The following is a 27,256-nucleotide window of genomic DNA, read 5'->3' on the forward strand; positions in this document are numbered from 1 at the left end:
TCTATACACCTGTCACGCCACTCAGAAGTCACCTTACCTTACTTCACAGCAGTTAGGACCAGCTCTAGAGCAAAGAGATTGATTTCTAGCCCTGAACATACAGGGTGCCTACTTCCATATCTCAATACAACCGTCATACAGGAGATTTCCTACTGTTTACCTTTGAGGCAGGATCATTATAGGTACAGACTGCTCCACACAGGGTAGTCTCCAAGATACACTTCATTGTAGTGGCATACTAACCCCGGTACAGTGACTGGACTGTATCAGCACCAATCTGATGCAGTACAAGCGAGAGCGCTCCCCTCACTACCCACATTCACCACCCTGGGACACATCTCCCTAATATGCTGGGGAGCTCACCTACACAACAGCAAGGTTCAGGATAAATGGCCTTCCACAGAAATGACCTTCCATATCACTCTTTTGGGGTTAGGGGCTGTCAGGAGTGCCTGTGAACAAACTCTGCCTTTCATCAAAAACAACACACACAAAGGTTACGATGGACTTAATGTGACCTGTATGTTTTGTATAAACTGCAAAGGAGCTGCCGGATCTCCCTCCCTCTGCAAGACAGCATTCAAACTTTGGAACTGATGCACCGAGCACAATGTGCTCATCTCAGCTGTCTGTTTACAAGGGATACAGAATGGGATAATGAACAGTCTCAGTTGGAATTTTCTCACGACAGTGAGTGTATACTGAATTCACAGGTGCTTGAAGATATAGCCACCCTTTGGGGAAACATTCACTGGCAGTTGCCCTCATCTTCCCAGCGGCCAGGGCCCACTTGTATGTCTTTTCCCTGTTTCCTACCCTATCTGAGATTCTGTTGAAAATTCAACAAAACACAGCGAGAGTTATTGTGATTGCCCCTCTTGACTATGACAAGTCTGGCTCCCTTTCCTGATGCAGATGGCAGTATGCCCTCCTGTTCCTCTGACGTCAGCCCATTCCTCACCTGCTCTCTATAAACAATGGGCTGACCCTTCACCCCAATCCATGGGTCCTCCGCCTCCAGGCTTGGATCTTTCTTTGTTCCAAGGCTTAGAAGCAGAATGCTCTGACAAGCTGAAACACATGTTGCAACACAAGTTGACAACTCCACATACCTATCTACAAAATGGAAATGACCCCAAGTTTGTACCATTCCAAAAGGACAGACCCAACTTCATCTTTCCTCCCTCTGATTTTGCACTACATTTTAAACTCTCACTCAGCTCCCTTAAGGTACAGCTCGTGGTGAAAATGGCTTCCCACTTGGAGTTTGCTCAACCACTAATGTGTTGACTCTTTAAGGGCATTGGGACTCTTTTCCCTCATGTGATACCATCTGCTCTAGCCTGGGACTTTAATCTAGTTCTCAGGGCTTGGACTAGACCTCCCTCCGAGTCCAGGGCAACTTGTTCTCTCTTATACCTGTCCATGATGACAGCATTCTAATTGCCATCACCTCAGCTAGGCACATAGGAGAAATAGCAGCCCTGATGGCACACCCATCATTCACTGCCTTTGTCTTTAAAATAAATAAATAAAAAAATAACTCTAAGGCCGTATCCCAAGTTTCTCCCCACTTTTTCTGCACTTTCCATATGAATCAACAGATCCATCTCCCTATTTTTTCCCAAAACCACATTGTGACAACTGGGAGACAATTGTGCATATGTTAGATATTAGAAGGACATTAGTGTTCTACTTGGACAGGACTAAGGACTTCAGAAAATCCCCTAAACTCTTCCCTTTGTCCACAGAAAGATCCAAAAGCTCTGTGATATCTCCTCAAAGACTATCCAAATGGGTCTCTAGTTGCATCAATCACTTAGCAAGGTGCAACTTGCTTTCGTTCCATACGCAGTCCATGAGATCAGTTCCTACCTCAGTCACATTCCATAGAGATACCCCTATCTCCCGAATCTATAGAGCAATGATTGGGGCCTCTGTCCATACTATTGCAGAACATTATGCGATCACTGAAGATTTGGCCGCTGACACAATCTTCAACTCCACAGTACTCTCTGTAGTGAAAGACTCCGCTCCGAAGTCCCAGCCTCCAGTGGTGGGTACTGCTCCAGAGTCGCCTAAAGTGGAGCACCCATAGGGACACTACTCAAAGAAGAAGAGGAAGTTACTCATCTTGTGCAGTAACGATGGTTCTTCGAGATGTGTGTCCCTGTGGGTGCTCCACAACCCGCTCTCCTCCCCTCTACTTCGGAGTTCTCTATAGGGCTCTGTGGTAGAGAAGGAAGTGAGAGGGGTTGGCCCGTGCAGTGCTAAATAGCCTTGAGGGAGGGAGAGCACATGAGCGGGCTCAGCGGGACACTGCTACCAAAAATCTCCAATTAGAGGTGCTGGGGCACACAGACACCTAAAGTGGAGCACCCATAGGGACACACATCTCGAAGAACCATCGTTACTGCACAAGGTGAGTAGAATCATAGAATATCAGGGTTGGAAGGGATCTCAAGAGGTCATCTAGTCCAACCCCCTGCTCAAAGAATGCCAGTCCCCAACTAAATCATCCCAGCCAGGGCTTTGTCAAGCCTGACCTTAAAAACTTCTAAGGAAGGAGATTCCACCACCTCCCTAGGTAACACATTCCAATGATTCACCACCCTCCTAGTGAAAAAGTTTTTCCTAATATCCAACCTAAATCTCCCCCACTGCAACTTGAGACCATTACTCCTTGTTCTGTCATCTGCTACCACTGAGAACAGTCTAGAGCCATCCTCTTTGGAACCCCCTTTCAGGTAGTTGAAAGCAGCTATCAAATCGGCCCTCATTCTTCTCTTCCGTAGACTAAACATCCCCAGTTCCCTCAGCCTCTCCTCATAACTCATGTGTTCCAGTCCCCTAATCATTTTTGTTGCCCTCCGCTGGACTCTTTTTCCAGTTTTTCCACGTCCTTCTTGTAGTGTGGGGCCCAAAACTGGACAGAGTACTCCAGATGAGGCCTCACCAATGTCAAATAGAGGGGAACGATCACATCCCTCGATCTGCTGGTAATGCCCCTACTTATACAGCCCAAAATGCCATTGGCCTTCTTGGGAACAAGGGCACACTGTTGACTCCTATCCAGCTTCTCGTCCACTGTAACCCCTAGGTCCTTTTCTGCAGAACTGCTGCCTTGCCATTCGGTCCCTAGTCTGTAGCGATGCATGGGATTCTTCCATCCTAAGTGCAGGACTCTGCAGTTGTCCTTGTTGAACCTCATCAGATTTCTTTTGGCCCAATCCTCCAATTTGTCTAGGTCCCTCTGTATCCTATCCCTACCCTCCAGCGTATCTACCTCTCCTCCCAGTTTAGTGTCATCTGCAACTTCCTCATTTGCTGTACATTAAAAAGTAGACATCCAAGACTCTCACAATGCCTTTAGCGGAAGGTACTTCATGCTGTGCCATTATATTGAACTCAGACTGCTCTTCTACACATCTCATGTTGAAATCATTTTTTGAGCTTCAAATTAATTCCCTCTGTGTAAAGGACTGTGAGGATCAATATGAAGAATGGGAGAACTTGTTTTCTTACCTGAAAGAGAGCTTTCTTCTTCTGTTGTGTGCAACTGATCCTGCCTATTTTTTTTTTTTTTTTTTTTTTGTAAATTGGAATCTCAATGGCTGTTTACTCAGATTATGCAGATGGGCCAAGGGGAGAGAAGAGGCTTTAGCTATAAAATACAGAATTTATACTGTAGCACACGTGCATATATTGCATACAACGTAGAGTATGAATTCTCTATTTGATGGCTATAGCCATCCTCCCATAAATACTTTAAAACATATTAGGAAAGTTACTTTGGCCGACTGCTCAGGGAAAGAGGTTTAACACCCACCCAGTGACAGACAGGTCTGGTTTTGCCCCTAACACTCCATGGAGAGTGAAGACCCATTATAAGGATCAGCTCACCTGAAAAATAATTGAAGAAAGGGATCTTTCAAGATACAAAACTATACTTTCGCATTATCACTTCATGGAAATTAACCGATTTTACTTTTTTTTTTTTTTAAACAGGAGTAATTTTATATATGGCTCATACTTGAGGAAAGAAGAAATTGCTTTTTCTGATCCCACTCCTGATGGAAAACTCTTTGCAACGCAGTACTGTGGCACTGGCCAGTTCCTGGTATATAACTTTCTCAACGGACAGTATCATACTTAGTGGAATTCTTTCAGCAACAAGTATTGGGAGACTTCTGCTAACAAGTACTGATTGAGTTCAGCCCTGACCAGGAGCTAGGGCCATATATATATTTTTTATTATTATTACAATGAACTCAGGACTGGTAACTAAAAAAGGTTGTACTATTTTATTAAAATTGTAAATTGTGCAGTAATAGTCTAACACTTTTTTAAAGAAGATATTTTGTTATCTTTTACAGAAGTTTATGATGTATTTTTATCTCTAATTATGTTTACATGCAGAGATATTGTTCATAGTGGACTGTAAACTAATGCAAGGACTATGGTCTCGCTGAGTACATACTGAAGTTCTTAATGTGGTGATATACCAGTGTTGCTTGGCACTGTAATATTTAGTACTTTACCAGTTCTAGATGTTTAGTACGGTATATAAAAGATCATTTCTCAAACTTTAAAACTCTGCTCAATTAGAACTTAAATAACAGAAATATTACAGTGCACTATTTATAGGTGATAGACTTGACAAATTAATTACATGGTGGTTCTACTATGCATTAATATGAATAACAAAGATTAATTAACCTGATTTCTCAATTATATGAAGAATAAGGAAGCTACACATTTTGCAAAGGGGATATTTAGCAGTAGTTTGTGAAAGATGAATTTGCAAAATATAAACAGGTATATGCTTCACCTTTTTTTCCAGAAATGCTGAACTGGGTATATGCCTTTATTAGTGAACTTCACTTTGTATCTCCTTCATAAAGCCCTTCACTTTAAAAGGGTTTATATGGTGAAAAACTGCTGTGGCCTTTCTCTATCTGTATATAATGTAGATTAAAAAATAAAGTACTTGATAGCTTTTTTTTTTTTTCTTAAGTGACACTAACAGAGTGAAAAAGTAGTCTTTGGTGTTTGCTCCTGCAAAGGAAATGTTCAATGGTGAAATATTAATCAGATTAACATCCAAAAGAAAAGTCCTGATTCAAAACAATCTTCAGTACAGCAAAGCCTCACACTTCCTAAGGAATAGTTCCCGATGCCATAATTCATTTTTGGAGCATATACTGTAGGAGTAGCTGTGGTGGTCTAATGTCTGTGTCATAGAAGTGGAAAGTTATTAATTTCATCTCTTTAAGTCCTCTTTAGAAAACCTAAACTTTTCCAGCAAATAAATTCTTTATTTTATTGCATGCTCTTGTCCAGAGGTGGTCAACAGGATAAGCTTCCCAGCACTGTAGCTTCAGCTCGTTTGAATGCAGTCTCAGCTAGCAGCTGAGAAAAGCTGTTTCCTTTACCAGTAGTGAGACTAGAGTTGGGTGAATTTTATTTGCTGAATAGTTTATTGGCCAAAAAAATCAGTTTTGGACTATCAAACTATTTGAGTTTAATACCTCTTCATAAACGAAATGATCAGATAAGAAATCTTCCATTCTGCAGTTTGTTTCCCACAATTTTGCTACACATGAGATATAGGGAAGGATAAGAGAACAGACAGAAGGAAAAAGGGAAAAACCCTCCCTTTTACAGAATTGCTCAAAAGGCAAGGTGGTATTACTGGATAATCTCATACAGCAACTTTCTGTGGAAGGAGACCTCTGTGGAAGACAAAGTCCAGTAGAGTGTCTGATAAAGGTTTTAGCCAGTGATCATGTTGCTACTTTGCAGATCTCTGTGGTGGAAGTACGTACTCTTTCGACCCATGAGGTCACCATGGATCTTGTGGAGTGTGCCTTGATTCCTTCTGGGACAGGAATGTCCCCTCAACCATAGTCTGATCTATATAGCAAGAAAGAGCTTGGAGATGGAGTCCTTGACACTTCAGATGGAAGAAGACAAAGAGGGCACCTGACCTCCTTGTAAATCCTGTGTGCTTGATGTAAATCTTCAGTGTTCTTCTGACATCTAATGTGTGCCACACTTTCTTGATCAGGTGCTGTGGCTTTGGATAGAATGAAAAGAGGACTCTCTTGCGAGACATGGAAAGGAGAATTCACCATTGGCAACAATGTTCTGGAGTCCTTAGCACCACCGTGTCAAACCGAAACTGGGAGTAAGGTTCCCGCAGAGAGAACTCTGCCAGTTCTGAAACTCATCTGGCAGATGTAATGGCCACCAGAAAACAGGTTTGATGGAGTGCTAAAATGGTGATACAGAAGTCAGGCTTTGTAAAGGATTAGTGCTTAGGGCTTTCAGCATGAGTGGTAGATCCCATTTAGGGAAGATGACTACTGATCGGGCCAGTCTGACTTCTCTGAGGCATCTGGATACCAGAAGGTTCTCAACCAGGACCTCACCAGTAGGTGCAAAGGTGGTTTCAGCTATAGTTCTGTCAGGTAAGAGAGACTGTCTTTTTGGCCGGTGCAGAGTTAACACTATCACTTTTTTTGCTTCCTCTCACACTTTTGGATCATTTTCCTTCCGAGGAAAGGGTGGCAATGCATATAGCAGGACTTCTGACCATCTGTTTGACAAAACATTTGCCCCCATAACTTGTGGTCTGCTTCCCTGGTGAAGTATTTTGATGGCTTTGCATTCTTGTGATTGGGAAATGGATGGACTGATAGAGGACCGAACATGTGCAAGATCAGGTTGAAGACTTTCTGGTTTAGGCACTATGCTGAGTTGCTGATGTTGCACTGGCTAAGCCAGTCTGCCTTTTGATTCAGTTCTCCTTTTATGTGGATTGCCTTTGGGGAGAGTTGTTTCTGCCTATTACATTATTTCCATTGTTCCTCCATGTAGAGCTGTGCTCCTTATCCCTCCATGGTTGTTTATGTATGCAGCCATTGTCATGACATTTTCTTTTAGGGGGCTCTGGAATCTCAGAAGAGCGAGTTTGGCTGCCCTAAGTTCCAAGAGATCAATGCTGTGGTCCCTTTTCCCTGGGCTCTAGATGCCCTATACCATTTTGGGATCCAGGTATGCTTCCCATCAGGCTGGAATCGGTGAGAACCCTGAGTTCCAGAAAGCATATGGAAAGACACCTGTGGCTAATTTTCCAGACTGTCCACTATCTCAGTGAGTTAAGAACCTGTTTCGGGATATGTACCTGAAGTTGCCTGCACTCCAGGGAGTGGTCCCATATTTTCACAAGAAAAACCTAAAGGCACCTGATGTGGAATCTCACCCTTGGAGTGACCCCTGTGCATGAGATCAGGAGGCCCAGCAATGAGCAATGGTTGGGCTCCTGCACTTGACCAGCGTGGATATCAAATTCTGAATCTTCTGGAATCTGTCTACTGAGGGATCGATATGTCTATCTCTACACCCAGGTGCATGATCCTTGTCGAGGGGTTCAAGGAACTATTCTTTGTGTTTATTATGAATTGTGCATTTACAGGAGCTCCAAATTCCAAGTCTTGGGGCCATGCCCTACAGCCTGGGATATGGCTCTGATTAAGGTGTTGTCCAAAAAAGGATACAGGTAAATGCCCTGGGACCAGAGTCTGGCTGGGATCATCACCAGCATTTTCAGAATGAGAGGCGAGGGCGATGAGACAGAATGGGAGTGTTCAGTACTGGTAGCGATTCATGCTGTAAACTAATCTCAGAAGCTTGCGGTAGCAGGCAAACACTGGAATGTGACAAATGTCTCTTCCAAGACCACTGAGGTAAGGAAGTCCCCTTGAGACAGGGATGTCATTACTGAATGTAGGATATCCATCCGGAACTTTGTTTTTCTTCATCCATTTGTTGAACCCTTGGAGGTGGAGAACTTCTCCAGTGCACTTCTGAACAATGAAGATGGAGTAAAACCCTGAGAAATTCTCTTCTGGGGGAACTCCTATTGTTCCCATGTACCAAAGGTGGGAGATCTTGTCCTGGAATAGCTTGTACTTGTTGAGATCGGTGGTGACTGAAGACGACTGGATGGAGGAGGAGCGTGGTGAAGCCCTTAGATTGAGAGTATCCCTGACATGCTGACTCTCGCATCCACCCTATCTGTGGTTGAAGCAAACCATTGATCCAGAAAAAAAGAAATCCTGCCTCCCAGGCTCTGGTCCTGGCGAAAGCATATTCATTCATCATAAAAAGCTTTTGGAAGTTGCATGATCTTCTAGGTTTTCTAGTTGCTGCTCACTTCCAAGGTTTTCCCTTGACATATGTGATCTTTCCTCTAGAACCTCGGTGGGGAAAATAGTTGAAAGGAACATCTCCGTCAAAGTGAGTTTGTATTCCCTTCTTAGCGCGCTAAGTGGAGCAGGGAGGGATTGTTTGTGGCTGAAAGTTAGGCTTAAACCAATCTTATCCAGTTTTTCTCCGAAGAGGAGAGATCCTGTTAATTTAGAGGAGCACAGGACCTCTTTGGAGTGAGTATCAACTTTATAGGGATTAAGCCATGTGTGTCTCCTGGCAACGGAGCTAGATGCCATTGAAGCATTTGCCATGAATGCTGTTGCTAGGGAGATTTTCTTAAACATAGACTTAATTGGTTTGGTTTCTACCTTAAGGGCTTTAAGGTTCTCCACCCATGCCATTGGGCTCAAACAAGGCAAGTGGCTGCCATGACTTGATGCCGTCTCAGCCACTCTGAGCAAAGTCCCTTCTGAGGGTGTCTTCCACCTTCCTATCTGATGGACACTTGGGAAAGAAGTCTCCTTTGGGTGGAATAACCATATCCCTTGCTAGAGATACTATGGCAGCATTGACCATAGCCACATCAGTGATGGCATTTCTTGTCTCCTGGAGTTTGTAGAATTTGAGCATGCGTGTTACTGTATTTGCCTTTTTCAGGAGGTTCCCTCTTCTCCTGATTATCTCAGAGGATAAGTGAAGGGGAATTGCTGCCTCGAAGGTATTTGCTTTGAGGGTTGTCCTCAAGGGCCTGCTCAGGTTGGAGCTGTATAGGGGATAGTCTTTTTTTTCAAGTGGTTTCAAACATCTCAGGGGGCATTTTGTCTGTGTCCTGCTCAGAATCAGTCTAATAACGCTCCTGGATGGGGAGGGGTCTGATCAAAGGATGAACCATTTTGGACCCTTTTTTGGGGGGCGGGGGGGAGACACTTTGCAGGTGTGGCTACCTAGCTATGCTTTGGGTGGTGTCTTTTGCAGTTTGCCTTGTGCAGGGCTTTGAGCCCTAGGTAAACTTTTTCCTCAAGGTCATCCCTTATAGACTCCCACTCCCCAGGCCAGGGTATGGGAACTCACTGCCAGAGTTGCATGACTCAACCTTGGAGAAAGGGGGGCTCATTGTGAGCCCTGCTGCTTTCCCCAGAGACCCTAAGTCCTCAAATGGGTCCTTAGTGAAGTCCCTAGGAATGATCCTTCTCTCAGCCCGTGAGTGGCCTGAGGATTAACCTCTTGGGTCAACTGAATGAAGTCGTCCTCATGCTTAGAGCCACTCCAGGTTCCGTTCTGTCTCCTTGTTAGGCTTTTTGGTGGTAGAGTCACAGCTTCTTGTGGGGGGCATATGAGACCCAACATGTCTGTTTGTCTCAGTGCTCTAAGCAGTGCTAGGGTCAGGCTGGCTGAGAACAGGCAGAGCATAATTTCCCCTCTATGGAGCCTGTTTAAAGTTGCCTTGCAGATGGTGCACTGTTTGGGCTTAGCCCTGTGCTCGTATGGCTGCTCTGCCATCCTGAAAGGAGACCGAAGAGCTCAGTGGGCAGGAAGTGGAGTGGGGAAACTGTGGCATCAGCCTCTGTAGTGCTGAATACTCAGTCCAGAGAAGAAAAGAAGGGAAGCTGCTTGCTACTATCCCCCCATGAGCAAAACAAAAAGGCAAAGGAAAGGGCGTGAGAAAAGAGAACCACAACTGACTACTGTCACAGAGGCTGGAGACCCAGAGGTAAGCTGGAGAAAAGGGGCCTTGCCAGTGTGAGCCGTGCGTCAGCTTTGATCCACCTCTGGAACTGCGCGTACACGATTGTGGGTGACACTGGGCTTCAGAAAAAGCTCTGCTTCACCAGAAACCAGGTCTGTGTGGTTCTCAGAGTCCCCAGTAAGGAACTAGGACATGTAAGATGTCTTCTCATACCCAGATTAGTGACCTGGTTATGAGGATAAATTATTCACTGAACTCCTGGTACCTGATCTCAGCAGAAACAATCACTGACATTTTTAGCTACATAATACATGGACTGTGATGGTGTGGTGGGTGAGCAAAAGGGAAGAGCTGGGATAAAGGTTAATGTGTAATTTATATGGGAACAACACAAGACAATGTGGGAGAGGTGGTAATATAAGGTACAAAAGCTGAGAGCTTTTGGATTAGTTTAAAAAACCAACCCTTTCTTTACTTCCCCTTATGAGCATGTTTGAGATTGTAAATTCTTGGGAGGTGGCAGTTCACTGTAGGTGATGATAGCCGTGTTTTCCTGCACTGGAAATGTAGCCAGGGTGAGCTGGGTAAAAAAAGCCCTATGCCCAAATGGGGATAGTGACAGTTGGTACTTTAAATTTAAAGAGTTTCTAATGTTTGGGGGGAGGTTAAACTATAACTGCAGAGTAATATATTCTTAGTTTTAAGCTGTTCTAATGGTGCTTGCTTTCCAAAGGAATATCTGAGAGTGTAAAACTAGCTACTAGCAAGTATAAATTGGGCAACTTGTCCCACCCCATTCGGAAAATTCGTCTTGCAACTCTATGTGGTAGTAATGACCGCAAAACTTTTCTGGTGTGATTTTTATGTAGAACACTGTCCTCCTGAGGACTAACTTGAGACTCCTGAATAAATTAAAAATATAGTGACCCACTGCTTTCAATTGTAAAAATTAATGGAACTGTAACTACTTGAAAGTCCAAGCAAAGAATTCCTGTCTGGCACTAAGCTACATTACCCCAGTCAGAAGGAATAGTCAGTCTTCTGAAACAGCTCCTGTCCTGGCACACAGCAAACTTTTACTCCTCCATGCTGAAGGTGCAGGTTAACTCTGTTTAGACTTTCAAAGAAGGTAATTTTAGAGTACAGGAACTACAACAAATGGCTTAACTGAATCAAAGTCACCATATCCTACCAGTTTTAAGCACTATGCAACACAGTCGCTACCACTCGTGAAAGATTATGGCATTTTTGGAAGAGAGTGCTCTGCTCAGATACTGTAAGTTATTGACAGCACAACGGCTCAATAGACGCGAATTTAAGATTATATTAAAAAGGTAGTCTAACAAGGACATCTTGTAGTCAAAATTTAAATACCCATCCTGTTATACAACAAATCTAAAACAAATGCAGTCTCTTGAATGGCAATTTAATATGTTCATCAAATTTAATGAAAGCACATCATAAACATATTGTAACCACAACTGCAGACAAGTTCAGTTAATAAACAATAAAATGTGAGGTAGACTGACTAGTGAAGCTAAATTCACCATGTTTTGGTTAAGAAAATTTTACACTAAGAAAGCAACATTTTAACCCCCTTCCAAAAGTCACAAAAAGCAATTGCATAAATTACAGCAAGATGCATCTGAATATGATTTTCATTCAAATCTTAGTTTACATTCAGTATTAACCTGTGAACTGTCAATCATGTCCAGATTTCACATTTCAACAGGTAAAATATTATGCTGGCCTATTTAATACATTCATAAGAATGGCCTTGATGATGAGGCTTAAAACCAAAACAGAACAGTTGTACTCTTGATGTCAAAGTATGGTCTCCTTCTCATCTCTTCAAGGACTATGAGCTATAGTTTACTTAAAAGAATCCAGGGTCAGTCTGCTTGAAAAGATTTATAGTGATAGTCTTCAAAAGAAAGTGTTGCCAGAAACCTTCCCTCTCCACTGGAGAATAAAGTGTTATAGAAACCAATTGCTTGTTTGATAATGGAAGGCAGATACACTAGCTTTCTGATTTAGTTCTCAACCATCAGGACAATTTCGCACCACTTTACCACAGGGCTAAATAATCATCAAAATAGTCTTAGCACCTGGAATTTTAAGAACTTAGTGCAAACATCAAGTACACAAACATAAAGGAAACCACTTGTGATCATTTTATATCCTCTGACTTACAGAATACCGGTAACATTTCTAAAATTTTGACCCCAAACTAAAATTCAAAAGTTATTCCAGCAGCCTTAAGCCCATCTAGCAAACCGGAAGTATTGAAATGCATTCAGGTGTAACGAAAAGCTTCAGAGTATACCTGCGTCGCCCCACACCTGCTAAATTAAAATGAAGATATATTTTAAAACATAAGGCTGTATGAAGGACAATTAAACAATTTAAATCTAGAGAAAAAGAAAAGGGTTGTTCATTTGAAATATGCTACATTGACATCCTCACAGTTAAGCTACATTAAAATCAACAGATCTGCAAACCATTATTTTCCTTTTTAGCTTCAGTCTAATATATTATGTTTTTCATTATCTGTAAACATTCGTCTTTTCACAAGGTAAAAAAGCTGCTTGATTAACACTTTGTTCAAAATGCAGTTTTGGCAGGCCCCTCTCAGGTGACTTGCAGGTCACATATAAAGGATGTGTTAAGAACTTCATAAAAACACAATGCAGGGAATATTATTGATTTTTACCAGCTTGCAAAGGAGGTTGCATTTTTTTTTTTTCAACGAAGGCAGTGGAGAGAGGAGAATGTGTGGGGGAAGGGTCTCTTCTATAAAATACGGAAATCTCAATTGAGTAACCAATATAAAACCGTGAATACTTCTAAAAATGTTAACTGCACTAGTGAGACTGGTGAACACCTCTAACCCTGAAACCAAGTGCTTGTGCACCAGGTTAATTCTATAACAGAACAGCAATTATTTTAAGAGAACACAGTAATGTGTTTTAAACCAGAACAATGCATAATCACTACAGCCCATATTTACAAAAGTTTAATATTCAAAATGAAAGGACCAACCTGTTCTAGGTACTGTATTCAAACAGACCTTTTTGATTATGGGCAGATTCTCTTGAGATTGATTCAAGCTCACTTGTGAAGTGATTTTCAGTGGGCTACGGAAAAGCCCCAAACCATTGTGCCTCACCCCATTTTAGCTCACTTTAGATATCAAATTCAGTTCATATCGGCTGCCACGCTCTTGAACGTTGTCTTTCTACTTTATGATTCACTTATGGGCAGGGTACTTAAGTTTTCAAAAGCAGCAGCAACAACAAAAATCTCACCTCAGGACTCTACGCACTATTGCAGGTGAATGAGGAAGGATACTTGGAGCAAACTGCATTCAATCAAACCTACACTTAAAGTTTTTGATGTACAAGTAAATTGTACCCGCTAAAAGGGGATGTTTCACAATTTTTAAAACCTTTGATGGCTATAACAATCTGAAGTCATTTTGCTGGTGGTTAACTGCTCTAACTGAAGGGCCAGTGTGCATAAGAAATCTTTTTCTCTTGTTTATGCTGGCCAGCCAGTTACTCTTTAATTGCGGAGCAGAATTTTTGTTAGAGTGAAAGAATGTTACTAGGAGAACCTGCGTGCGTGCTCCGTGCCTGCCAAGCATTTACTGATTTGTTCAGGTTTAAGTAGTAAACTTCTAACTCCTGTGGAAATTTTGCCAAAGACACAGTTTCAATACATATACAATTACAAGTTTTAAAGTAACACTGCACAGAGAGAGAACAAGACTACTTTTAATACAAATATCTAAGTTACTTTGTAATTTCAAACCCCTGAGTATTACTGTACCAAAGTACAGATCTGAAGAGAAACGGAGGAGTTTCCTCAGCATATTATCTTCAATGGTGTGAGTCTGGTGTTATGCATTCAGGCTAGTGGATGCTGAAGTTAGTTTCTTCCCCTAGCTTAGCATAGTACAAAAAAACCCAAGAGAACTCTTCAACCAAAATATGTCTTCCTCCCACATCACAGGAGACAGCTGGTAGGCTGTGGTGTTAGTTTCATTTACTGTGACTAAAGTGGAATTCACTTGAATCCAAGCTCCTGTAATCATAACTGAAGTGATAAACATATGCCTAGAAACAAAGCCTACTTCAGAATTTTGGGGAATCCTTTAGAGTAGACTAGATAAATATTGGTTGCACTTTGCTCCACAGTGATTGTACTTTGGTAGTTTCTTCTCCTCATCCCCCCACCCCCACTCTTCCCCCAAAAGCCAACCAAACAAAAAAACCTCTCAAGTTCTCTTCTTTTCCTTTGTTATTTGATCTCCTATTAAGTTTATATGTGGCGTCCAGTGAGAAAATAGAGTGGTTTGTCATCAATGCAGTTGGCAGTCTGAAACTCATCTCGGAGACGAAACTGCCACTCGTCTTCCAGCTCTAAACGGACTATTGTTTGACGTAAAGAGCTTCTGTCTTGGCAGATGACACACAAGGTGGCACCTTAAATTAAAAACAAGATACAGCTTTAGATAACATGTAAGACTTCAATTTTTTGCCTCATTTCCAAAAAGACAAAAACAATAAAAACTACTACTTGGAGGCCTTCCCCACATAAAACCGTCATAAGCTCCCAAGTGTCCGTTAAGGTGTCTGACATGAACAGAGTACCCAGTATGATCAGTCTCAGATATGGAAAGTAAGCCCTGAGAGAGTGGACAAACATCTCTACAAAAATGACTGAAAAGAATATAGGTGTGTGTGAACAGTGGGAAGAAACTATTGCAAAATGTGTTTGACATTCAGCAGTCTCCAATGAAATAGGGATTTGGGAGGAGGGGGGAAAGAAGTCTCTCTCTACAGTCCAAGCCTGAAATCATGCACAAGATGTCTGACAAAGCTACTTCAAAATGAATGAGGATTCATGGCAGGACTAAGGGCGCATTATTTATTTATTTATTTTATTTATTTATATTGCAGTAGCTCCTAGGGCACTAGTCAGGGCTCAGAGCCCCGCTGTGCATATATCTACACTGCAGAAAATGGTGTGTTCTTAACTAGGTTATCTAACTTGGGTTAAAATAGCAGTGAAGACATGGCAATTTGGCATTTAACACGTTAGCAGTTAAAGCCTACAAGGGAACCTGGGGTTGAACTTGAGTTGCTGTGTTGGGGTGTCTTCACTGCTATTTTAACTCAAGTTAAGCACTTTTTTTTTCTTCTGCAGTGTAACTATACCCTGTGCTAGGCCCCTTACAAACATGAGTCCATGACCCAGCAAAGGTTTCCACTCATGCAAGTGTGGGTCACCCATTCATCCACTCCATAGTCAGAACTCCTGGGATTTGCTTCCTCCCTCACCCCACTCAAAAAATTAAAGTATGCCTTTTTCTAAGTGGCTGGGCCTGTATACAACCTGGCAATGATTTTAGAATAGTGGACAATTTGCTGATGTAAATATGGGTTATGATGATTAACCTGGACTTTCAAAAAGCCTTTCCTAAAGTCCCACACAAAAGGCTGTTAAGGAAACTAAATAGTCATGTGCTGAGAGGCAAAGTACTGTCACGGATTAAGTAATGACTAAGAGAAAGACAATAGATTAGGAACAAATGTTTTATTTTTGAAATAGCAAGAGGCTAACAAGGGGATGCCCCAAGATTGGTGCTGTTTGATATTGTTTCTTGTCATGCCCATGACATGGTAGATGCTATCCAGCCTTAGCAAAAACAAACACACACCACATGACTGCCATTCTTAAAGAAAAGTCACAAAATGTGCAGATGAGGCAAAATTACTGAGGTGAATCAACAATAGAGAAACCTGTAAGGAACTTCAGAGGAGGCTAAACAAAGCTAGGTGCAGTGGCAGCATGACGAGAGAGGAAATTCAGTGCTGACAAAAGCAAATTTAACCTACTTATACACATTACTGGGTTCTGAGTTAAACTGTAATCACTCAGGAAGAGAGACCTGCATGTCATTGTGGACAGGTCAATAAAGATCATTGCTTAAAAATACAAAAAAAAAAAAAAAAAGATCAGGATATAAAAGAACGGGACAGGAAATAATACTTTGAGGGGTAAAGCTTAATGCTAAGTATCCCTTTTGTGCTCAAATCTAGGGGGCACAATCCAGCCACTGAAAATATACCATATGAATTGATGGTACACCTCACCTGTAATCCTGTGGTTCAGTTCTGGTCTCACAGGAATATAGCAGAAATAGAAGGTATGCAGAGAGTAGGCAATGAAAATGTTTAAAGGCATGGAAAGACATCCAAATGAGGAGAGACTGAAAAGAGTGGGACTGTTTAGAAATGAATAAAATGAGGTACTTAAAATAATGAATTTTATTGGGGGGGCGGAGTCAAACCCTCCTTGTCACTCTCTCTCATAACCCAAGAACAAGTGCACATTCAATGAAACTGAAAGGCAATACATTAAAAACTGATGAAAGGAAATACTTTTCTACATAATGCACATTTAGCCCTCAGAACTCATTGCTGCAAGATATCACTGAGGCCAACAGGTTAGAAAAGTGAGACATTTCTATGGACAACATCATCATCCACAATTGCATTAGACAAGGTTTTTTTCCCCCCTCTTTTACACAAAATTAGTAATAAAACCCCTTAGTATTGGGGCATAAGACAACCACTAACAGAGGGAGGAAGAAACTTCCTCAATGAGCAGGTTACTCTGTTATTGTTCACTGCAGGATTTCTTGCACCTTTTCCAGAGCACTGGATATTCACTATCATCAAAGGCAGTTTTGGAATGAATGAACTGCTTGTGCCATCCATTATGGCAATGTCTATGTTCTGAACTCTATTTCCAAATCATATGTTAGTGCTGCATGCTGCACTGACTGAATTCCACATATACCATACCTATTTCCATTTGATGCCACTGTTGTTAATGCTGTTTATCAAGGCTTTTCTTCACTATAGCCTTGCTATTAAGATGGTGGGAGCTCTACACAAATCGAAAGAGCAAACAGAACGCATTACTTGTTGGAGCAACACGAGCACTGATTATGAAGATGGAGAAATGTAGGGATTCATTTCTTCCTCTGTATTTCATTTTGCTTGTGAGCCATTACTTTGTACTGAATGCAACAGGAGAAATCATTACCTTTCAGGAATTTGAACTTCTTAAGAAGGTCTGCACCTACGAAAGAGTCACAGAGATACAACAGGAGTCCACTGAAATACACCCCCTCACAGTTGACATTGATGGAGTGTGGGCGGGAGCTGACATAGCAGATCGCCACCTGAAACCAAAAAGCAAAACAGAAAGAATGTTTTGTTTTAAGAAAACACCCCAGAGGGACCTAATATGGAGGTTGAACATAAAATAACTACAAGAGGCCAGAGTTGTTTGATGTGAGTTTAAAAAAACAAAAATATCCACAATCTTGGATACAGTTTGCACATTTGGGGGTTCTATTACGCAATCTTCCTGACTGAATTCTAATTACAGTCACAGAAAGTCCTTAGCTCATTTGTTACCTTTTCAAGTTCCTAGCCAGAAAATCTCTGCTGTGAATCTTACTCATTCTCTCCTTTTAATCCCTTCCCTTTACTAAAAAAGCTTTTTCCGTATTTTAATTCAAAAGATTCATCTGCAATGCAAATAAAATGGTGCATAGACTAGCACTGGCATTCAGTCCTAGGTGGGATGATCTTCTGATACTAAATCTTCTGATGGGATGATTTCCAGAAGAAAAGTGATGCCTGCAACTAAGGTGAGATTAAAAACTATTGCATCAGACTCATCTGAACACTAGCAAATAGATTCACCCTCCTGAACGGGCCCACTGTAGTCTAATTTAACCCCATGCTTCTCCATTACTTTGTTGACTTGATCTAAACCTCTGTGGTCTGTGCTTGTGTAATAATCATACAGTGATTGTAATATCATTTCATTTGTTCCAATGACATGGCATTTGAAGTATATCCTATTAAGAAGGAAAATGCAAAGGTGGTGTAGAGAGGGGTACATGAAAGAGGAGGATAATTACACCATGCTTTGTTGGAGTGAGCAATCAGGCTAGTGCAGCAGTGTAATATCAGAAACTGGCTAAGCAAGAACAAAGTTGCAACAACTGTGAATCAGAAACACATGACAAAAAGTAGTAAAGATTTGGGGGATGCATGTCTTAAAAAGTATATGGATGAATATCAGGGTCTGTACAGATAGCTAAATGGCAAACGGGCACCCAAGAATAAGGGCTTTCACTACAGACAAATTCTTACATTATTATATGTGATAGATTACAAAAAGATTAAGGATGACTATCTTAACCTAATAACAAAAGCTGGGGGAGGGAGGGAAGGAGGGAGAGAAGAGGGATGACATGAGCACTCAGTGAGCACAAAATCCAGATACTGAGAACAAAAATCAATCAAGAAACGAAAGGACACGAAGAGAAGAAACACTTCAATAGCCTCTACACCAGGGATTCTCAAACTTTTGTACTGGTGACCCCTTTCACATAGCAAGCCTCTGCGTGCAACCCCGCCCCTATAAATTAAAAACACTTTTTAATATTTTAACACCATTATAGATGCTGGAGGCAAAGTGGGGTTTGGGATGGAGGCTGATAGCTTGCGACCCCCCATGTAATAACCTCATGACCCCCTGAGGGGTCCCAACCCCCAGTTTGAGAACCCCTGCTCTACATCAATGCTAGGAGCCAGGGTAATAAAAGGAGCTGGAATTGCTCACTTATTAGCATAAATTCAATCTAGTTGGTATTATTTAAACTTGGTGGGATGATTCCTATGATTGGAATGTTAAAATCAATGGTTCTAACCTATTTAGGGACTATCAAGTGGGCAAATGGGAATACAGTGTGGCACTGTCAAAAATGGTATTACCTGTTTCCGAGTCACTGATAACTCGGAAGAACATGATCTTGAATGCTTATGGATCAATATCCTAACAGGTAAAGCATAAGACGGGGCATTAGTTGCCTCAAACCACCAAATCACACTAGGGAACAGCATGTCTGCTCCATTACACACCTATCTATAATGTGTATGGAAAAAAACTGTGTGATCATGGGAACTTCAATTTGAGTATTATATGCTGGAGGTACTAAAACATCCTTGGACTTTCTAAACATTATGGATGAGAATCTCCTAACTCAAAAAGTGTTGCATCCAACATGAGGAAATTCTATATTAGGCCTTGTCTTGACAGATGAAGAGGATCTGATCACAGAACTAAAAATTAATGGCAGCTTAGGTACAAGTGATCATGACTTAATCACATTTATATTGTGCAAACAGAATAAAGTCCAGACCAGTGATCTATATATACCTGATACTTTGAAAGGGCCAGTTTCACAAAGCTGAACACAATTATGAGCCAAATTAGCTGGGAGGAAGAATTTATTCAGAAAAATGTGAAATGATAATTGGGACTTGTTTAAGAACAAGTTACTAGAAGCCCAAAAAGCCACAATCCCATAATTGAGGAGAAACAGCCGTACTGTTTAAAAAACAGACCTAGCTTACGGGGGAAGTGAAGGCCGCTGTTAAAAATAAATATATATATGAAAGAAAGGGAAAGTTGATAGTAATGAATATAAACCAGAATCTAGGAATTGTAGAAAATTGATAGGGGAAGCAAACAGACATAAGCAGAAATCTATGGCCAGCAGAATTATGGACAATAAGATTGTTTAAAGTATATCAGGAACATAAAGAATCTTAACAATGGTATGAATCTACTACTAGATGGGAATGGTAGAATTATCAATAATGATGCAGAAAAGGCAGAAGTGTTCAATAAATACTTCTATTCTGTCTTTGGGATAAAAGAGATGATGTAGTCATATCATATAACAACACTCTTCCCATTTCACTAGTATCTCAGGAAGATGCTAAACAGTATCTACTAAAGTTAAACCTTGTTAAATCAGGAGATCAAGATAACTTGCATCCAAAAGTTTTACAAAATCTGTCTGAGGAGCTTGCTGGACTGCTGATAATGGTTTTCAATGAGTCTTGGAACATCAGGGAAATTCCAGAAGACTAGAAGAAAGTTAATGTTGTGCCAATATGTAAAGAGGGTAAATGGGATGACTCAGATAATTATAGAACTGTCAGACTGACATCATTCCCAGGCAAGATAACAGAGTGGCTCATATGGGACTTGATTAATAAAGAATTAAAGGAGAGTAATCCAATTAATGCCAATCAACATGGGTTTATGGAAAATATATCCTGTCAAATTAACTTGATTTTTTTTTATGAGATCACAGGTTTGTTGATAAAGGTAATAGTGTTAATGTAATATATTTAGAGTTCTGTAAGGCATTTGACTTGGTACTACATGACATTTTGGAAAAAAAATTATAATATAAAATTATAGTGGCGCACATTAAATGAATTAAAAACTGGATAACTGATAGGTCTTAAATGTATTGTACGTGTAAACAGGGAATCATCATTGACTGGGTCTGTTTCTAGTGGGGTCCTGGAGGGATTGGTTCTTGGCCCTAAACCAGCATTTCTCAAACTGGGGTCCACAGATTGCTGGGGGTCTGTGAGAGTACTCCAGGAGGTCCGTGGGCCCCACTGATCAGCTCCTCCCCCTCTCTCCCAGCACCTCCTGCACGCAGGGGAAAAAATGGTTACTTACCATCTTGTAACTCTTGTTCTTCGACATGTGTCACTCATGTCAATTCCAATAGGTGTGTGCGCGTGCGCGCGCCACGTGCATGGTCGTTGGAAGGTTCTAGCCTAGCGGTACCCATCGGGTCAGCTATGGAGCCCCCTGGAGTGGCGTCTTCATGGCGGTGTATATGGTCCCCTGCCGACTCGCCACCTGCTCAGTTCCTTCTTGCCGGAATACTCCGACATAGGGGAGGCGGGCGGGATTTGGAATGGATATGAGCAACACATCTCGAAGAACAACAGTAATGAGATAGTAACCATTTTTTCTTCTTCAAATGCTTGCTCATGTCCATTCCAAGAGGTGACTCCCAAGCAGTTTCCATGGAGGAAGAGTTGGAGTTCACCAAGTTGCTGACTGAGGTGCTGCCCTGCTGAAGGCCACATCGTCTCTCGCTTGTTGAGTGATGGCATAGTGCAGCATGAAGGTGTGGATGGAAGACCACGTTGTTGCCTTGCATATGTCCTGAATAGGGACTTGCGTGAGGAATGCAGCGGAAGAAGCCTGAACTCTTGTGGAGTGCGCCATCAGTGTAAGGGCTGGAATCTTAGCCAAGTCATAGCACGTTCTGATTCAGGATGCGATCCACGACGAAATGCATTGAGATGAAATGGGAAGCCCTTTCATCCTTTCAGCGATTGCAATAAAGAGTTGTGGTGACTTACGAAATGGCTGTGTGTGTTCAATGTAGACGGCTAGGGCATGCCTGACATCCAGAGAATGGAGTACTTGCTATCTGTTGCTGGCATGAGGTTTAGGAAAGAATACCACTAGAAATAATGTCCTGGTTTACATGGAAGTGGGAGACTACCTTGGGTAGGAACTCTGGGTGAGGGCATAGCTGCACCTTGTCTTTATAAAAACCCATGTAGGGGGGCTCGGAAGTCAGCGCTCTGAGTTCAGAGACCCGTCTGGCTGAGGTTATGGCCACCGGAAAAAAACACCTTCTAGGACAGGTAGGATATGGGGCAGGTTGCCATGGGCTCGAAGGGGGACCCCATAAGTCTGGAGAGAACCAGGTTGAGATCCCACTGGGGAACGGGTTGCCACACCTGCGGATAAAGCCTATCCAAGCTCTTGAGAAAATGACCAACCATGGGATGTCCAAAGACTGACCTACCCACCACAACTAGGTGGAAGGCCAAGATGGCAGCCAGGTGCACCTTAAAAGATGATATTGCCAACCCCTGTTGTTTCAGGTAGAGAAGGTAGTAGCACAACGGGAATAGGGGCTTGCTGAAATACGTTTCTGTAGGGACCAAATGGAGAAATGCTTCCACTTTGCCAGGTATGTTGTGCAACTGGAGGGTTTCCTGCTCCCCAATAGGACTTCCCTAACAGGTCCTGAGCACTGCAGTTCAACCTAGTTCAGCCATGGAGTTTCCACACCATGAGGTGGAGGGACTCCAGGTTGGGGTGCTGTAGTTGACTGTGGTCCTGTGTGATGAGGTCCGGGAGCATAGGAAGGGCTACTGGCCTGTCCACTGATAGGTTCAGCAGCGTGATGAACCAGTGCTGTTGGGGCCACGCTGGTGCTATGAGGATCACTGAAGCCCTGTCCTGCCGAACCTTGAGGAGGACCTTGTGTATGAGGGGGAAAGGCGGGAACGCATATAGCAGGTGACCCGTCCACAGTAGGTGAAAAGCATCCGCTCTGGAGCCTTGGCTGTGGTTCTGAAAGGAGCAGAACAGCTGACACTTTCTGTTGCTCCGCGTCATGAACAGGTCCACGTAGGAATAGCCCCACCTCTGGAAGATCGAAAGGGCAATGCCCGCTCTGAGTGACCACTCTGAGTACTGAACAAGTGGCTGAGGTGGTCTGCTAGTTAGTTCTCTGCTCCCAGCAGATATGAGGCCTGTAGCTGGATGGAGTGTGCAACGCAGAAGTCCCACAGTTGGAGAGCTTCCAGGCACAGGGGAGAGGAGCGAGCACCACCCTGTTTGTTTATATAGAACATCACTGTGGTGTTATCCATCATCACTGAGAAACACTTGCCCTGAAGATGGGCCTGGAACGTCTGGCAAGCCAGTCGAACGGCTCTCAGCTCCCTGACATTGATATGCAGCGATAGTTCTAGTGACCACAGGCCTTGAGTTCTGATACTGCCCAGGTGTACTCCCCAGCCCATCTCCGATGTGTCCATGACCAGCAACAGTGAGGGCTGAGGCTTAGCAAAGGGCACTCCCACACAGACCACCCGAGGTTGTAGCCACCAGCTTAGGGGACTTGAGAATCAAGGGTGGGAGGGTAACGAGTCTGTCCAGAGGGTCCCGGCTGGGTCTGTATACCCTCGCCAACCAAGCCTGGAGGGGGCAAAGGAGCAATCTGGTGTGTTGTAACATGTACGTGCAGGCCACCATATGTCCCAGAAGCTTCATGCAGTTTCTGGCTGTAATTTTAGGAAACCGGCAGAGGCTCTCTGATGCTTTGGAACCAGGACTTCGGCAGGGAAGCTCTAGCTCTGGTGGAGTCCAGGAGAGCCCCAATAAATTCTATTTTTTGGGTTGGGGCTAGGGTAGACTTGGGCCTGTTCAGAATGAGCCCTAGCCTCCTGAAAGTGGCATGTGCCAATGCCACATGCTCTTGCAATTGTACTCGAGAATTGCCCTTGATGAGCCAGTCGTCCAGGTACGGAAAAACCTGTACCCTGCCTTTGCAGAGGAAGGCTGCCACAACTGCCATGCACTTTGTGAACACACAAGGGGCCATTGAAAGCCCAAAAGGGAGCACAGTGAACTGATAGTGTTGGCTGCTGACCACGATTCTCAGGAATCATCTGTGCACTGGAATAATTCATATATGGAAGTACACATCCTTGAGGTCAAGGGCAGCGTACCAGTCCCCCAGATCCAGAGAAGGAATGATAGTGGCCAGAGAGACCATATGAAACTTCAGTTTTCTTATAAATGTGTTGAGGTTTCGCAGATCCAGGATAGGCCTGAGCCCCTCTCTGGCCTTAGGGATGAGGAAATATTGGGAGTAGAATCCCCTGCCCCTGAAGTCCTGAGGAACCTCCTATATCACCCCTGTAGAAAGAGTTGCCCGTGAGGGGTCTCTGAACAGGGACAGGGAAGGTGGGTGGTAGGGCACAGAACTAGATAGAATATCCCACCCCCACCATGCTCAGGACCCAGCGATCTGAAGTAATCTGGGCCTAGGCATGGGAGAAGTGGGACAGACGATTCACAAAGGGAGGGAAAGGATCCAAGACTTGGGCTGATGCTCCGTCCTTGGGCACACTTTCAAAAGTTTGGCTTTGAGCCGAGGGACTGCTTGCAGGAGCCCTGGCCGGAGAAGGACTGTAGAGGATGCTTTCTGTGGTTTCTGCCCCTCCGTTGACCATCGGGTCTTAGTCCTCCACAACCTCCACAGTTTACATGTTGAGGTTCTGGGCCACCCTCCTAAGAAGGTCCTGGTGGGCTTTTACGTCCATTGCCGGGAGGGATGTAGTAGTGCCAGCTACTACTTCGTCTGCTGAGGAAGAAGATGAGGCTCGAGGTGGGACAGGGTCTTTTTGCTCCTCTGGTTCCCTGGTGACGTGCTCAGCGACATCCACCACTGCTGCGACTGGGAACCGCGGGCGTTGGTGGCTCTGACAATGCACCCGATCCGGGAGGCCCAGGGTGTGGACCCCGAGGTGGGTCCTCAGGAGCCCTGGAAGTCTCGGGGGTGAACAACATTGCGGGGCGGGGTGAGGGGGAGGGGCACCACAGGCAACGGAAACTACTGATGCCGCCCTGGAACTATGCCCTTGAGCCTGGTGATAGGCTCAAGGTGTCCAAAAGGGCCATTGTGCTTGGCCCTGCCACTGGGGTGGCCAGGATACCATTGGTACTGAGGGATTCTCCGCTCTACGGTGCCAAGACCAGTGCCGGGATCTTGAGTGGTACTGGCTGTGTCAGGACACAAATGACTCCACCTCTGACTCAGAGGAACAGTCCGAGCCCGACCAGGGAGGAGTGGACCCCGAGGATGCTGGGAAGCGGCACCGAGGCGATGGGGAACGGTGCCGCATCATGGTGTTCATGCCCTTGTGCCACATAGGTGGTGCCCCAAGTGGTGTCTGCACCTGAACCAGTGCCTGGGAATGCAAAGTGGGGGACTGTGCCATCATGGCAATCAAGTTCCATGCTGCCTCGGAAGCATCTGGTGTGGAGGGAAGGTCCAGGTCCTCCTCCAACACCTTCCAGACTGGGGAGTCCACCGACACCAGACTCGATGGACCTCCTCTCGAGGCTGGAGTCGATCGTGTCAGTACTGATTTGGTGTCCCAGCGTGGGATGCACCATACTGGTGTCCTGTGTGCTTTTCTTCGTGGGGGAACGGTCCCCTCTCTGCCTTTTTCTTCTCATGCAGCCCCAGGGATTGTGATGGGTGTTGCACTGATAAGCTGCCTTCCGCACCGGGGACCAGTGCCCATGCTCCTTATGCAAGTCCTTCCTTGGTGCCCCTCACCGAGGCTGGTGCTGCCTCTTGTGCCAGTTGAGGCAGGAGAGGGGACTCCATTAAAAGGAATTTCAGATGATAGTCTCTCTGTCTTTTGGTTCTGGGCTTGAAGCCTCTGCAAATACTACATCTGTCCTGCAAATATCTCTCTCCCAGGCACTTCAGACAAGCAGCGTGCGGATCCCCTTTGGGCATAGGCTTACCACACCTATCACATGGCTTGAACCCCTGATGCTGCGGCATGCCCCAGATGGGGAAAATCTTAGCTGAGGGAGGGGGAACGTCCCAACTTAAACTTACTCACTCACTAACTACTATGAGAACGATTAACAACTATGTACAGGAAAAAACCACTAGGAAAGCACTTGCTAAAGCAAGAGACAAGTTGTTCCAATGACCATCACTGGCGGTAAGAAGGAACTGAGCAGGCGGTGGGTCAGCAGGGGACTATCTACATCGCCACGAGGGCGCCACTTCAAAGGGCTCCACAGCCGACCCAATGGGTACTGCTAGGGTAAAACCTTCTGACGATCATGCACGTGGCATGCGCACACACCTATTGGAATGTACATGAGCAAGCACTCAAAGAACAGCAGCTGTTCAGCGGCATGCAGGAGGCACTGGGAGGGAGGGGGAGAAGAGGGGATGGGATGCACTCGGGGGAGGGAGTGGAAAGAGGCAGGGAAGAGGAGGGGCAGGGATAGAGTGGGGCAGGAAGGGGGGGCGGGGCCTGGGGCTGAACTGGGGGTCTGCAAAAAATTTTAAATCAAAATGGGGGTCCTTGGGTTGCTAAAGTTTGAGAACCACTGCCCTAAACTATTTATATTTTTATCAATGACCTGGAAAAAAAAATCATTACTGATAATGTTTGCAGTTGACATAAAAACTGGGGGAGTGGTAAATAATAAAGAGAGCTGATACAGAGCAATCTGGATTATTTGGTAAGCTGGGCACAAGCAAACAATGTGTGTTTTAATGTGGCTAAATGTATACATCTAGGAACAAGGAATGTAGGCCATACTTACATGATTTGGGGGGGGGGACTCTATCCTGGGAAGCAGTGAGTGAAAAAGATTTGGGGTTACAGTGGATAATCAGTTGTACATGAGCTCCCAGTGTGATGCTCTGGTCAAAAGGGCTAATACAATCCTTGGATGCATTAACAAGGGAATCTCGAATAGAAGTAGAGAGGTTATTTCACCTCTTTATTTGGCATTGTCGTGACCATTGCTGGAATACTGTGTCTACTTCTGGTGCCCACAATTCAAGAAGGACGTTGATAAATTGGAGAGGGTTCAGAGAAGAGCCACAAGAACGATTAATGGATTAGAAATCCTGCCTTATAGTGATAGACTCAAGGAACTCCATCTATTTTGCTCAACAACGAGAAGGTTAAGGGATATCTTGATTACAGTCTCTAAGTACCTACATGGGAAACACATATTTAAAAATGGACTCTTCAGTCTAGCAGAGAAAGGTACATGTTCCAATGGCTGGAAGCTGAAGCTAGACAAATTCCAACTGTAAATGAGGCATACGTTTTTAATAGTGAGAGTAATTAACCACTGGAACAATTTGCCAAGGGCTGCAGTGGATTCTCCATCACCGACAACTTTTAAATCAAGGCTGGACTTTAAAAAATAAAATAAAATAAATAATGCTCTAGGAATTATTTTGGGGAAATTCTATGGCCTCTCTTATACAGGAGGTCACTCTAGATTATCACAATGGTCCCTTCTGGCCTTGAAATTTCTTAATCTATTAGCACAGTATGGATCTTTGGACCCCACGCTCCCAATGTCCAAGCAACATAAGAGGTTTGCTGCTACTCCTTCTAAGCTAATAGAATTAGCCCTTTAGTTTGAGTAATAGAGAGTCATGGTTTTAAATCAAAGTCTTGGGTTCAATACCCACCCTGATGATTGCAAGGAGTCATTATACAAAAAGAAAGTTTTAAAAAATTAGAAGTAAGAAATATAACAATTTGTATTTGCTAGAGATCCCATTTCCCCCTAGAAATATTTTGTACCTCAGGTCCAATGTTCAGGTAGCAGTCAATGGCCAGTACAGGGTTCTTGAAGTTATGGATGGCCTTTGGAAAGAGTTTGTATGTTGCATGCTGAAGGAATTTCTCCAGAAGGAACTGAGCTGGGGCTGCCAGCAGTGTGTGTTCACTGTCTGGGGCACAGACATACTGAAGAGGCATTATTGGGGCCACGCTCTCCGATACCTAC

The 27,256-nt window shown here is 43.6% G+C and overlaps 2 protein-coding genes across 4 annotated transcripts in view; one reads left to right on the top strand and one right to left on the bottom strand.

Annotated features, from left to right (window-relative positions):
- ESCO1 (establishment of sister chromatid cohesion N-acetyltransferase 1) overlaps positions 1–5,004 on the top strand; it is a 67,608-nt gene extending 62,604 nt beyond the window's left edge. For all 3 annotated transcript variants that reach the window (XM_074944518.1, XM_074944520.1, XM_074944519.1), the window contains one exon: positions 4,009–5,004. In XM_074944518.1, coding sequence (XP_074800619.1) covers positions 4,009–4,156 — 148 coding nt within the window. In that variant the 3' untranslated portion in view covers positions 4,157–5,004. The remainder of the gene's footprint in view (positions 1–4,008) is intronic.
- Positions 5,005–11,301: 6,297 nt separating this feature from the next.
- GREB1L (GREB1 like retinoic acid receptor coactivator) overlaps positions 11,302–27,256 on the bottom strand; it is a 231,082-nt gene continuing 215,127 nt past the window's right edge. Inside the window, exons 33-35 of the mRNA XM_074944514.1 lie at positions 27,052–27,252; positions 17,024–17,162; positions 11,302–14,391 (exon numbers count right to left, since the gene is read on the bottom strand). Coding sequence (XP_074800615.1) covers positions 14,228–14,391; positions 17,024–17,162; positions 27,052–27,252 — 504 coding nt within the window. The 3' untranslated portion in view covers positions 11,302–14,227. The remainder of the gene's footprint in view (positions 14,392–17,023; positions 17,163–27,051; positions 27,253–27,256) is intronic.

This window comes from Natator depressus, chromosome 2 (genome assembly GCF_965152275.1).
Source record: "Natator depressus isolate rNatDep1 chromosome 2, rNatDep2.hap1, whole genome shotgun sequence".
NCBI classification, from domain to species: Eukaryota; Metazoa; Chordata; order Testudines; family Cheloniidae; genus Natator; species Natator depressus.